The 14911-nt window shown below is 41.0% G+C and overlaps 1 protein-coding gene across 1 annotated transcript in view; it reads right to left on the bottom strand.

Annotated features, from left to right (window-relative positions):
• NUP210L (nucleoporin 210 like) overlaps positions 1-14911 on the bottom strand; it is a 75402-nt gene that overhangs the window by 6659 nt on the left and 53832 nt on the right. The window contains exons 26-32 of the mRNA XM_029229098.1: positions 14184-14342; positions 12905-12996; positions 11565-11739; positions 10503-10678; positions 9591-9808; positions 7752-7891; positions 2544-2670 (exon numbers count right to left, since the gene is read on the bottom strand). Of these exons, the coding sequence (XP_029084931.1) occupies positions 2544-2670; positions 7752-7891; positions 9591-9808; positions 10503-10678; positions 11565-11739; positions 12905-12996; positions 14184-14342 (1087 nt within the window). The remainder of the gene's footprint in view (positions 1-2543; positions 2671-7751; positions 7892-9590; positions 9809-10502; positions 10679-11564; positions 11740-12904; positions 12997-14183; positions 14343-14911) is intronic.

Raw genomic sequence — 14911 nt, 5'->3', positions numbered from 1 at the left:
CTAAGGGGAATTTGTAAAAGGGGAGGCTATTATATAGAGGCAGTTTGGTACTAAAACAAACAAACAAAACAAAGGGTCAGTTCTCCTTGACTTGCTACAGCTGTCTACTTGCCAGCTCTGTTGGGTCCTACCACAATCAAGGTGAAAGAGGATTGTAAGACCCTTGCTTCTGCTAGTTTGTGACTATAATGGGGCTTCTATTATCAATATCATAGCTGCTGTCCTCTTTCAAAGGTTTTTGGAATTCATCAGTGGGAATAAGATTACACAGAAATTGGACAGTTGTTGGAAATAAAGTGCTACACTTGGGAGGTAGCTTTTAAGCCTAGGAAGGTTTGTTTTCCAAAACATACTGTTTTGCAGCATGATTCAAGTCAAAGATCTCTAGAAGTTCATTACAAGTGTTGCCTTAAACAGGAGCCACATAGCCAGCAAGAAACAGACTGGCACCACGGTTGGGTCAGCTGCAATGGATGCATTTTAAATTAAATAGGAACTATGTCTTGTTAACAGGATTTTCCCCTGCACAGTTTCTTAACGGTCTTAGTTTGCTAAAGCTCTTTCTCAGTTGCCAGCAGTCTAGGGACCATTCTCATCTTTTGGAGACTATCAGCAATATCAAAAGAACTGTTACATGAGGTTTCATAATAGTTGTGGTTTTAGAAAGATTCTGCCGGGGTGGGGTGGGGGGGAATTACAGTCTCCTTGTAAAATTTAATAAGGTGGACAACGATGAGTGAATATGTTATGAAGAAACATTTAATACTTTGTAAAAGAACCTGGAGAATTTTAAAGATCAAGTGTTCTTATTTATACATACATAGTTAGATTGTGTTTTTAAGATTAAATACCTACTGTGAAAAGAAAATATATTAAGTGCTTAAAATTGAAGGACAAAAAGGGCAATTAGAGTTTAAATTATCTTGTTTTATAAACAGTTATATTCTGTTATATTCTGGACTTCTCTGGTTGGTTTGTGTTTTCTTGCCCCCTACCCTCTCCCCACCCCTTACCTTCCCCCTGCCCCCGAATCTGGAATTTGTTCTTTAAAAAAAGAGGAATGAAAGGATGTACGTGGACTTTGGAGTGGAGCATATCCACCACTCCTGCCACTAACTGGTTGTTACCTTGTACAGATTACTTGCTCTTAGACTTAGTGTTCTCATCTTTTTTTTTTTTCCCGACCAGGGATTGAACCCAGGCCCTTGATGGTGAGAGCGTAGAATCGTAACCACTGGACTGCCAGGCAATTCCCAGTATTCTCATCTTTAAAATGATGATAATTACTACATGATGAGATTGTTAAATGAGATAAAAGATATAAAAATTCCTAACATAGCATTTGGAATCTATTAGAAGCTTCTTGTATTTTATTTATCTTTCCTCCCCCTTTTTTTTGACAGTAAATCATGGCCCAATACAGAATGAAAAAAGAAAAGCACAAGGCAAATTTGCTGAGCGAGTAACATTTCAGATATCATCTAGTCCAACAATTCTCAAGTCTTGGGAAGCTTTAAAAGAATTGTATCTTGGACTTCCCTGGTGGTGCAGTGGTTAAGAATCCACCTGCCAATGCAGGGGACACGGGTTCGAGCCCTGGTCCGGGAAGATCCCACATGCTGCGGAGCAACTAAGCCTTTGCGCCACAACTACTGAAGCCTGTGTGCTCCAGGGCCCGCATGCTGCAGCTACTGAAGCCTGTGCGCCTAGAGCCTGTGCTCTGCAACAAGAGAAGCCACTGCAACGAGAAGCCTGTGCACTGCAGTGAAGAGTAGCCCCCGCTCACCACCACTAGAGAAAGCCCGTGTGCAGCAACAAAGACCCAATGCAACCAAAAAAAAAAAAAATTGTATCCTAGGCTCTATCCCAAATTTATTAAATCTGGATGGAGCCTAAGAATCTATTTTTTAAAAATTTCTTTGGATAACCTTAAAAATCAGCCATGTTTGGAAATCCTTGGTCTAGGCTACCTCCTGATCTCAGGGTTATAACTAAAAAGACAACAGTGACTAGGTTGAGCCTATTTCAAAACCTTAATCCAGTCATAATTTCTGAGGTCTTATAGCGCTCAATGATTTTTTTTTTTTTTTTTTAATCATTTAGTTGCGTCGGGTCTTGGTTGCGGCATGTGGGATCTTTCCTTGCAGCACGCGGGCTCTTCCTTACAGCACACGGGCTTCTCCCTAGTTATGGCGTGCAGGTTTTTCTCTAGCTGTGGCGCGCGGGCCTCAGAGCATGCGGGCTCCAGAGCGCGTGGGCTCTGTAGTTTGCAGCATGCAGGCTCTCTTGTTGAGGCGCAAGGGCTCAGTAGTTGTGGTGCACGGGCTTAGTTGTTCCCCAGCCAGGGATCGAACCCGCGTCCCCTGCATTGGAAGGCAGATTCTTTACCACTGGACCACCGTGAAAGTCCCTCAGTGATTTCTTTGTAAAAGTAGAATCAATTTTGAAATGAAAGAAAACTTGTATTGCTAATTCAAAGGGGCAAATGAGGGAGAATGGGAAAGGTGGGAATAATGACCCAGAACTATAAAGAGATTGCTGACCTTTAAGATTGACACCATTTCTGCCAGTGGTGATGAAGAGCTTGAACACAGTTGAATTGAGGGTATTGGTGAGATAAGCCTTAAGGTCATAACTGAGTGTTAATCTTGATGATGCATGGATCACCACCTGTCAGCAAACCAAAGGAAAATTGGTACCTAAGTTCTTAGAGAATCTGGTTCCCTTCTTCTCCATCCCTCAACTTATTTAGCTGAAAGCAGTTTCACACAAGAGCAAATTGCCCTTCTAGTGATCACATATTTGAGAACCACAAAATTTGTTTACTTTTGAGAAGAAAATAACATTTTTTTCTAAAAGGAGGTCTTTGTGCATTATTCCTTCTGACATATATTCCCTTTGTATGATTCCCTATTAGATGTCTTTGAAGACAGTTGCAATTTCCTTTAGAAAGTTTTCTTTTTCTCTCTTTAGTTGCATATAATCTCAACTTTTCTGAAACCTCAAAGTATTCTGTTTCTCTCAAAATACTTGTAATGTTCTGCCTTATATTGTAGGTATTTTTATACTTGTTAAAATCCCTCCCATTAGATTCTACGTTTCAACTTAGAACCCTAATATATCTTTGTACAGCCTGTATTGTGCCTTGAATATAAGGCAAGTGCTTAATGATTACATTGAGAGAAGATGGTGATAATGATGGCCCTTTCCCCCCAAATACCTTCAACTTATTGGTTTACTTATTTATTTTTGGATTCTAACTCCTTTGGGTATCCTTTCCCTCTTTGTTTTTTTTGGCTGTTGCACACAGCATGCAGGATCTTACTTCTTAGTTCCCCTACCAGGGATCAAACCCATGCCCCCTGCAGTGGAAGCGCAGAGTCCTAACCACTGCACCACGAGGGGATTCCTCCCAAATTCCTTCAATTTAAATGCAGTATACTGTCCAGTCTCCTCAGTACTACCGTAGTTTTTTATTTTTTCATATATTCATGGACCTTAAAACTGTAATAGGGAAGAACCTTTTGTATTCTACTACAAGTTAATCACTAAAGGGATGTTGCCTAAAAGCTTAAATTATACATAAAGGCCCATCTCTGGGAACCCTGCTTCCCAGGAAATGACCATTAAGCTAAAATACCTTTGTTTAGCTCACAGGAAACATCTTGACCAGGCCCACCTGTGAGCGACTGCGGGGATGAAAAAATGAACACGTCCCCCTGCTGGAGGCTGATGGGAACCAGGAAGTGTTTGACTTTGCCCCCTCCCCTTTTAGTATGGATATGGAACCTGAATTCTAACTCAGGCAACATGGTTCTTTGGGGCAGAAGCCCACCGCCTCAATTTGCTAGCTTTCCAAATAAAGTCGTTATTCCTTGCCCCCCGCAACAACTTGCCTCTCGATTACTGGCTTGTCGTACAGTGAGCAGTACGAGCTTAGACTCGGTAACTAAATCAAGTTAGTTATGTTAAGAGCTCAGTGAGGAAAGGAGTTTTGTCTTTTTCATCTTTGTATTTTCCAGAGCCTAGCATAATTACTGACATATAACAGGCCTCAGTGATTGTCTACCAGTTAGTGAATAATTAAATGAGCATTTTTACGAAGTACACCAACTGAAATATGACCTTTTGACTTATCTGTAGCCTCTGACATCATAGCGCATTCTCTCCCTTGCCTTTGTGACACCTTTCTCCTTGCTTTTCTAGCACCTAGAACCTTCTCAGCCCCTTTTTCTAGTTGTCTTCTCATGCTGCCTTTCTCCTCAACCCTCTTACCTGCTCATGATACAAGTTCTCTGAATGTTATCCAATTTTTCCCTCTCTACCCTTAAAACTTACGCTGAAGCCACCCTGATTTATTCATTGGTCTTCAAACACAACATATACTTTTTATTTGCCTTTGTACATATATGCCTTCTCCCTTTCTTTTCTGCCAAATTCCTAATCCCAGGATTCAGTTTAAATGTCATTTGTGGAAAATTTAGCCTTAATGTCTAGGCAGAATTAGTGACTTTCTTCTGTATTTATTCTAAGAGCATTTCTGACATGATCATTTACGTTATCATGCCATCTATATGTAATTATTTATGTTACGCCTAGAGCTCTATAAAAGAAGGTACCAGATACCATGTGGGCACTTATTGGGCAATTTACTCATTTATAAAATTGGGATAATACTTTGCAGGGTTGAGGAGATTAAAAATGGTAGTTGTACTGTATATAAAATTAAAAATGAAAAAAAATAGATGCAGAGTGCCAAGCCCATAGTAGATGCTCAAAAAATAATAGCTATTAAGAGGAATGAAAAGAGGAACAAACAAATTCTTTGGGCACAGAGGAAGAGATGTTACATGTATTTAAGGGGGAAATAGGAAAGGCTTTATAAAGCTTACCTATTCACTTGTTCACCCATCTCACCTACTCAAGGGTATCACTTAAGCAATTCTCCCTACTCCTACATCAAATTTTCCTTCTCTACTGAATCATTTCCTAAGCCATTATTTCTCCCATTTTAAAAAACAATCAACAAAACAAACTCGACTCCAGTTCCTTGAAGAGGACTGTCTCCAAGTCCTCTTTTTCAATTCTCCAGTCAAACTTCCAGTCCCTTTATTCCACTGAAGCTACTCCTCAAAGTCACCAGCCTCCATATTGCAAAAAACCATCAGTCATTTCTCAGTTTTCATATTTGACCCATCATTAGCTTTCATGTGGTTGATCTCCCCCTCCCTCCTTGAAATACCTTCTTCACTTGGCTTCCCGGACACCAGGATTCCCGGGTTTTCCTCCCATTGCCCATTCTTTCTTTTTTTTTAATAAATTTTTTTTCTTTTCTTTAATTTTTATTTATTTATTTATCTTTTTTTGGCTGCATTGGGTCTTCATTGCTGCATACAGGCTTCCTCTAGCTGCGGAGAGCAGGGGCTACTCTTTGTTGCAGTGCGCAGGCTTCTCATTGCGATGGCTTCTCTTGTTGTGGAGCACAGGCTCTAGGCGCACAGGCTTCAGTAGTTGTGGTGTACGGGCTTTGTTGCTCTGCAGCAAGTGGGATATTCCCAAACCAGGTATCAAACCCATGTCCCCTACATTGGCAGGCGGATTCTTAACCACAGCACCACCAGGGAAGTCCCGTTCCCTGGTCATTCTTATAAATCTTATAAATTCCTATAAATTTCTTTTGTTGGTTCCTGTTCTTCTTTCAGAGCTCTTAATATTGGAGTGTCCCCAGAACTTAGTCCTTGGACCTCTTCTCTATTTACACTCATTCTCTTGATGATCTTATGGCTTTTTTTTTTTTTTTTTTGGCTGCGTTGGGTCTTTGTTGCTGTACGTGGGCTTTCTCTAGTTGTGGCAAGTGGGGGCTACTCTTCGTTGTGGTGCATGGGCTTCTCATTGCAGTGGCTTCTCTTGTTGTAGAGCACAGGCTCTAGGCACACGGGCTTCCGTAGTTGCAGCATATGGGCTCAGTAGTTGTGGCACTCGGGCCCTAGAGCTTGTGGTCTTCCGTAGTTGTGGCGTGTGGGCTCAGTAGTTGCAGCACACAGGCTTCCATTGCAGTGGCTTCTCTTGTTGCAGAACACGGGCTGTAGGCTCACAGGCTTCAGTAGTTGTGGCACGTGGGCTCAGTAGTGGATTGCAGGCTCTAGAGCGCAGGCTCAGTAGTTGTGGTGCATGCGCTTAGTTGCTCCTCAGCATGTGGGATCTTCCTGGACCAGGGCTCGAACCCGTGTCCCCTGCATTGGCAGGTGGATTCTTAACCACTGCACCACCAGGGGAGTCCAATCTTATGGCTTTAAATATCTATGCCAATGACTCCCAGACTTTTCTATCTAGCTACCTCAACACATCCATTTGACATCTAATAGACATCCAACTTTACATGTCCAAAACTGATCTTCTCTCCAAAACTGTTCCACCTACAGTCTTACGCATTTCAGTTGATGGCAATTCTGTCCTTTTAGTTGTTCAATCGAAAATCTTAAGTCATTCTTGATTCTTTCACACTCTACATATAGTAATCTATTGGGAAATTGTATCAACTATACCTATAAAATATAGTTAGAATCTGATCAACTTTTTACCACCTCCTCTATTATCACCCTGATCCATCATACTCAGCTGCGTTACTGCAATTAAAGCCTCCCAACTTGTCTCTTAGCTCCTACTCTTTTTTGTTTCTTGGCTGCGTTGGGTCTTTGTTGCTGCGTGTGGGCTTTCTCTAGTTGTGGCGAGCGGGGGCTACTCTTCGTTGCGGTGCGCAGGCTTCTCATTTTGGTGGCTTCTCTTGTTGCGGAGCACGGGCTCTAGGCCCACAGGCTTCAGTAGTTGTGGCTCGCGGGCTCTCTAGAGCGCAGGCTCAGTAGTTGTGGCACACGGGCTTAGTTGCTCTGCAGCATGTGGGATCTTCCCGGGCCAGGATCGAACCCATTTCTCCTGCATTGGCAGGCGGATTCTTAACCACTGAGCCACCAGGGTAGCCCTCAGCTCCTACTCTTGCCCCTACAGTACCAACCAGTAGCCATGGTGATATATATATATATATATATATGTTTAAATTAATTAATTAATTTTTGGCTGTTTTGGGTCTTTATTGCTGCACGTGGGCTTTCTCTAGTTGTGGCAAGCAGGGGTTCCTCTTCATTATGGTGCGCGGGCTTCTCATTGTGGTGGCTTCTCTTTGTTGTGGAGCACGGGCTCTAGGCATGCAGGCTTCAGTAGTTGCAGCATGCGGGCTCAGTAGTTGTGGTTGGCGGGCTCTAGAGCGCAGGATCAGTAGTTGTGGCGCATGGGCTTAGTTGCTCCGTGGCATGTGGGATCTTCCCGGACCAGGGCTCGAACCCGTGTCCCCTGAATTGGCAGGAGGATTCTTAACCACTGCGCCACCAGGGAAGCCCTCGTGGTGATATTTTAAATTATAAATCAGACTAGTCATTCTTTTGGTTAAGAACCTTAATCACGATTTACCTTTATGTTCCAGTAAAGTTTGTTGGCTGGCTTTATATCTGATATGTGAGTGTATTTCTTTTCATAGGATGTGCTCTCTATATGCATATTCCCATATATTGAAATAGTTACTCTAGACTCTTCAACTCTTTTTTTTTTTTTTTTTTTGGCCGCGTCACATGGCTTGCAGGATCTTAGTTCACTGACCAGGGGTTGAACCCAGGCCATGGCTGTGAAAGCCTGGAATCCTAACCACTAAGCCACCAGGGAACTCCCATGAACCCTTCAACTCATAACATTAGGTTTACCTCTCGATATGTTTTCACTAGCCCTGGAATGTCATGAAAAATTGTTGCTATTCCTGGACTCCTGGCCACTCCTACCCCAGTGACAATGTCTGTTTGTAGAATATTGTCATTAGCGGAAATCATCCACATCCCGGGTTCACCTAGGAAAAAACAAGAGAAAGCACTTGGCTGCAAACTTTGATATGATATAAATTGGTCACTCTAACCTTACTCAGAATCCAAGTCAGTAGACCATTCAAGCATACATATATCCCTTCCCAGGAGGAACACCCAGCTTTGAGGGTAACTTTGTTTTTTTTCTTTAAAAAAAAATTTTTTTTTGGCCACGTCACGTGGCACGTGGGATCTTAATTCCCCGACCAGGGATCGAGCCCAGGCCCCCAGGCCCCCTGCATTGGAAGCACAGGGTCTTAACCACTGGACCGCCAAGGAAGTCCCTAACGTTGTTTTCTTAATGTCGGGTTCCCCTTCGTATGTCATGCCAGCAAAATAAAACAGGAACTGCTGACCTTCACAATCACAAAAGAAGCTACTTAATTGGAGAATGTAACTGTTCTCCTTAGGAAAAAGAAAAATGCTTTTTACACATAGGAATAACACTCTGATTAAACTCTGTATAGACCCTGCTAAGGATGAATCTGCTTTGACCTACTGATTGATATCAGCAGGAAGACTGCAAGCAAGTGTCAACTGGCAGAAGAGAGGATTCGTTTACTTAGGTTTAAGTCCCAAGGTGGCAGAGGAATGTCAAATATTAGATCAGATTACTGATCCTGGCATGTGGCCCTTTCTGCTTCCTCATCCAAAGTGGTATGGATTTGAGATGCCCAAAAAATTCCAGAATGGAAGACAGAGGGACAGTCCTGACAGAACCTAGGAAAAGGGAGTAAAAAAAGCCTCTGCTTCACTGACAAAAGATTAACAATCATGGTATTGTAAGCACAGTTAGCTCACTGGCCATGGATTACATGTTAGTAAGTAGTGGTTGCTTACAAGTCAACTGTTACAGGATTGGAGGATTTGACCTAGGCTGAATAGAGTTTGCTTTGTATCAAGTCCAAAATATACAGTTAATGTCCAGTATTACATCACTTTACCCAAACATATGTATCCATAGTTCCCCAAAGAGGACGCAAAGCCCAAGCCACATACCACCCCAGCCAGCCTTACTTGGATGGATTATTTGGTTGCATATACCCAGTCAGTATATACCATTTTGGGATATGCTACCTGGAAGCCTAAAGATACAACACACATTTCCTAACCCAAGACTGATTTTCTGTAACTCAGTAGTACTTCTTAGAACAGAAATGCTTTGCTGATCAAGAGTATAGTGTAGGGGACGGGTTAAAAAAAAAAAAAAAAAAAAGAGTATAGTGTAGCCCGGTACAAGGCCAAACCTTCTTACAGTGATGGTACATGTAGAAGTTAGGCCTTCAGATGTGCCTCACAAAACAGTGTACACACAATTGGTTCTTAGAACTAAAGCCTTATTGCCCTTTCCTTTTATTTCATCCTTTCGTGATGTTCAACTTAGCAGTTACCCTCCTTCAGAAGCCGGGAATGGAGGAGAAGGCACAGTACTCTACACTGCCTATATATTCAGTAGACACTTGGTAAATATTACTGGCTGACCTCTAATTGGCTGGCTATGGAGAGAAATGGGCACTAAACTGAGAATTATCAGTTAACATGAAAAATAAAACACACAAAAGTATTTTCTTTCTCAAAGAGCCCCTTAGATTTTAGATAATTTGGAAAAAAAAAAAAATCATCTAAGGGATGAGTTGCTTTCTAATCCTGTCAGTTGTGAGGTTGAGACAGGGAAGGTATCCAAACCATTCTGGTTGAGGAGGTGAGTACTGAAGCAGATGACATCTCCGACAAAGGTAAGCTTGGTGTCTGGCTCGATGGCGTGCTCTACAGAAACAGGAATATAATCTGCCATGCCGGGATGTCTCTGGTCCCAGAGCCTCACAAGTGTCACCCCTCTGTTCACAGCCTGAGCCATGTAAGTATAGTTCCTATTCCCTGGTCCAATAAGCAGCAGGTCATCTCTGAAAGCAGACATGAAAGGTAGAAATCTCTGAAAAGAGTCAATAGTTAGGAAACGGTTCTGGAGGCAGACCCTATCACAACATTTTATATTCAATAGCTCAAAAGTTCAGATGGAGTTCTACAATGGAGAGTAAGCAACTAGGGCCAGGGATCAGGTCTATTACATTTATATATATAGTGCCCAGCTAGGCTTTTTTTAAATCATTATTAATTAATTAATTTATTTGGCTGTGCCCGGTCTTAGTTGCAGCACGTGGGGTCTTTGCTGTGGCATGTGGGATCTAGTTCCCTGACCAGGGATCGAACCTGGGCCCCCTGCATTGGGAGCACAGTGTCTTAACTGGACCACCAGGGAAGTCCCTAGGCTTTTTTTTTTTAATTAAAAAAAATTGTTTTTTCAGTATGGCTTCTTTTTTTTTTTTTTTTTTTTTTTTTTAGTATGGCTTTTTGATAATACTCCAATTGGCTCCCTACAGGAGCTTTGTATGAACTAGGACTTGTCAAATTCAAAACATACTGAAGTTTTTCTTCATTGAACAACTAATTCTGTTTTTTTCCCATCTTAATGAAAGAAAGAAAGATCAGATTCCAACTGCAGAATATGAGAGGAATTTACTGGAGATTTTAGATAATACCAGGTTAATCAATAAGATGTTTACCACAGTGTCAACACCATTCCTTTGCCTTCCATACCTGTTCAAAGCCAGATAAAGCTGGGTATTGTGTGTGTGGAATTTCTCTCCAACGCTATTGTAAAACTGAACAATGAAGGTGAGAGACATGCCCAGGGGAAAGGCTGATAGGGTCCTTCCTTTAGCTGTGTATAGCTTGGGGTGGCTGCTCATTCGCAGGTATGTCACTGGTGCTACCTGTGGGAGACAAAACCTACTAGTACAGAGAAGGATGCATTGGAGAGGAGCTGAGACCATATTCTGAGACTTATAATCAATGATAAAAATGGTGTTCCTCTTTTGTAGGAAATAGTTAGCTCTTGATTTCAGATGACAGAGTGAAAAAGAAATATGACAGTACAGGAAATGGCTTTTTAATTACTAAAACAGTGGAAATGTGAAAAGAAGCTGGAGCTTTTTGAGGAAAGGACTGCATTTCTTCTATTTTGTGCCAAGTGTCAATATTTATTGTTAAATAATTGATCATTTATCAAGAATACTGTAAATTTTGTTTTCACACTGCAAGAGATAAACTGTGATACAGTAAGGGAAGTCCACGTTTGAATCCTAGCTTTATTATTTCATATCCTCATCTAACCATTCTAGGTTTCATATTTATCATCAGTTTAATAGGGCTAATAATGCCTATCTCATAGGGTTTTTGTGGTAGTTAAAAAAGATAATATACGTAAAAGGAGCAACACAGAAGCTGGAATATACTAGATTTTTAACGCACAAAACACTTTTTTGTTTGTTTTAGACTAACTTACCTCTAAGGTCTCTTCTAATTAAAAAAAAAATTCTAAAAACAAAGCCTAATTTTGATAGCAATGGTTCTACGCTTCTTCCACACCAACCCTTTTGCCAAATCTGCTCAGAAGACATTCATACCAATTTGAGGCTAATCTCTTTTATAACAAGGACTGTAAAGTCCACTTTAATTTGATGGTTCATGTCAAGATTGTCCTCTTATCTTACAGTTCATTTCTGACTTCCAGAGAAGTTTCTAGTTCTTAAAAAAGGAAATCTGCCTCTTAAGGCCATGGCATTCCTTTTATTTTTTTGAGTAAGTCCCTGAACTCACCTGAACCCCAGTTACAGTTGTTTGGTTGACTCCAAAAGGTTCTATAGAAGTGACTTCCAACACAGCAGTACCTGCAATGGAACCAGCTTTCAGGAGCCCTTCACCATCCTCCTCAATGACAGATGAATTAGGGAAACACTTGAGAACACGGGAACTCACAAAGGCGGCCCCTACCCTAGGGAATAAACGGAGCAAATGGCATCTCTTGGGGGCTCTGTTTGACAAGAAAGAAAGGAGTAGAGATTGCCAGGATTACTGTTAGCTGTACTCTGAGAAAACTGCTTGCCATTCTCCATGTTGTGTAGTTATTTTTTCCTCAGGTAAAAGTCAGCCTTTGGATTATGCTTATCTCTTTAAAAATCAAATACTATTACGTATTTATCATTAAAAAATTATTTGGTTAAAAGAATTGAAAACAGGTACAGTCAGCTTTTCATATCCATCGGTTTTGCATCTGCAGATTCAACCAAGCACAGGCTGAAAATTTCAAAAAGTTCCAAAAAGCAAAATTTGAACTTGCCTTGGACTGGCAGTTATTTACATAACGTTTACATTGTATTAGGTATAAGTAATTTAGAAATAGTTTAAAGTATACAGGAGGATGTGCATATATGCAAATATTACACCATTTTTATAGAATGGATTTTTGCATCTGCAGATTTTGGTGGGAGTGCGAGTCCTGGAACCAATCCCTGGTGGATACCAAGGGCCAACTGTATTCAAACCAATACTTGTACGTGAATGTTCATAGCAGCACTATCCACAATAGCTAAAAGGGGAAAACAAACCAAAGTCCACAATAGCTAAAAGGGGAAAACAAACCAAAGTCCACAAACAGATGACTGGGTAAACAATGTGTTACATTCATACAATGGAATATCATTCAGTCATGGAAAGGAATGAAGTACCAATACATGCTACAATGTGGATGAACCTCGAAAACATGTTAACTGCAAGAAGCCGACAGAAAAGGTCACGTATTGTATGATTTCGTTTACATGAAATACACAATATTTAAATTCACAGAGACAGCTGATTAGTTGATTGCTAGGGACTGAGAGAAGGGGAGAATGGTGAGAGACTGCTTAATGGGTATGGGCCTCCTTTGGTGGTAATGAAAATGTTTTGGAATTAGAGGTGATGGTTGTATAATACTGTGTATGTATTAAACGCCAGTGAATTGTACAATTTAATTTTATGTTATGTGAATTTCACTTCAACTAAAAAAAATTATTTGTGGGTTAGAAAAATCACCTTAGAAGGCAATTTTTTTTCCATGTGCAGTGTTTCTCTGAGGGTAAAGTTAGATCCTGGCCTGTCTTCTTCTCCATTCTCCTTACCTGTTGGTATGGAGTTTGAGCTGAGAATTCATGGGCATCAGAATTTGTTCAGGTTGGCACTCTGGGTAGAAAAGTTGGAGTTTTTCAAACACCTAGAATGAGAAAATGATGTTTTCCTCATTTCCGGAAAAGACAAATGATGACCTTTACTCACAAATGGACAACTACAAATCAAGTCTGCCCAACTTCAATTTAGCCCAATGTCCCACAGTTCTGCTTTCCAAAATGAGCCAGGCATTTAAAACTTATTTAGGTAGTGTAGAATATATAACCTAATATTAGCCCTGCTTCTGACTACAAGGGACTGGGCATAGTTTACACTTACCACATCCCCTATATTACTTATATTAGGTATGAAATAATTTTGAAATTTCTAATTTTTTAAAAATAAATTTATTTATATTTGGCTGTGTTGGGTCTTTGTTGCTGTGTGCAGGCTTTCTCTACTTGTGGCTCGCGGGCTCTAGAGCGCAGGCTCAGCAGTTGTGGCACACAGGCTCAGCTGCTCCGCGGCATGTGGGATCCTCCCTGACCAGGGCTCAAACCCGTGCCCCCTGCATTGGCAGGCGGATTCTTAACCACTGCGCCACCAGGGAAGTCCCATTGAAATTTCTAATTTTAGTTCTAATAACCTGAAAAGAGATTTGAGAATGAAGAACCTGTAGTATTTAATTAGCAAGGGCACTATTCTGGTCTTCTGCCTCCTGGTAAAGTGCTTTTTCCTCTACCCCTCACTGAATCAGGGAACCAAAGCCAAAGTAAAGGAAAAAAAAAAAAAAGAAAAAAAAATTAGTCCCAAATTCAGAGGTAGAGAAACTTATTTGCCCCACACAAAAAATAGTTTTTCTTTGAGTTCTAAAAACAATAGGGCCATGTAGCTTTCAGCTTGAGAACATCTGTAGAAACTATTTGTACTCTCATACCTTACCAGAAGTTAGGATAGGATTTCATTCTGTGAGTATAGCTAAGTGGACTGTATCATAATATCTGTGTTAGGCAGAACAAATCAGAAATTAATTCCTCTTTAGTTATTATGTGTTCATATACTGTATTCACTGTGTTGGGAGTTGAGGGGAGTGCATGTGCTGTAGTTTCTAATGTCAGTGCTCATAGAAGCAATTAGCAGGAATAACAAAGATCTAGAAACCATAAGCCTATTCCAGAGATCCCTTTAGCAATTTCTCTATCTCTATACAGACTAAGCTCTTCATGGATGGTAAGAGAATATAACTTTCTTCTCCTTGATATATAGAAACAAGATTTAGCTTTGGGACCTTACCAGGATCTGAACTTCATCAGACAGTTCCAACAAATTCCCCTCAAACTGCCCAGAGGAACTGTTCATACAGCGGACAGTGACTTTGATACTGGTCCGACCAGCTGCTTTTGTGTGGACAACCATGGCAAAGTTATTCTCTACTGGGAGTTGTAGAAAAACCTAGACCGTAAAGGGATGGATTAAGAAATATTCATGAATAAACACTGTGCCCTTCCCTCTTTGTTGAAAATAGCTATCTAGAAAAATTAGAGTTCCAGGCTTATCTTCCCTCCCCTTCCCTTCCCTTCCCTTCCCTTCCCTCCCCTCCCCTTCCTTCCTCCTTTCCTTCCCTCCCTCCTTCCTCCCTCCCTTCTTTCTTTCTCTTCCTTCCTTCCTTCCTTCCTTCCTTCTTTCCTTCCTTCCTTCCTTTCTCTGCACCTTGAGGCTTGTGGGATCTTAGTTCCCCAACCAGGGATTGAACCTGAGCCCCTGCAGTGAAAGTGCCAAGTCCTAACCACTGGATGACCAGAGAATTCCCCCAGGATTTATTTTCATATTCCCAGAAACATAGTCACCCCTAAAGTAAACTTCTGTGTTCAGTGCTCAACTAATTCTGGAAAGACTCCTATGCAAGAATTCTTATCTTGCAAGAAGTCAATTCATTCATAGGAGAAGAATGGAAATGAAGGAAGGGGTATCTTCAATAGGTTGAAACAGTAGAACTTGAGATGAGAGAAGTGAGGTAATCT

Source organism: Monodon monoceros, unplaced genomic scaffold (genome assembly GCF_005190385.1).
Source record: "Monodon monoceros isolate NGI ecotype Baffin Bay Population unplaced genomic scaffold, NGI_Narwhal_1 Super_Scaffold_18, whole genome shotgun sequence".
Lineage (NCBI taxonomy): Eukaryota > Metazoa > Chordata > Mammalia > Artiodactyla > Monodontidae > Monodon > Monodon monoceros.
This window is presented reverse-complemented; position numbering and strand designations above follow the sequence as displayed.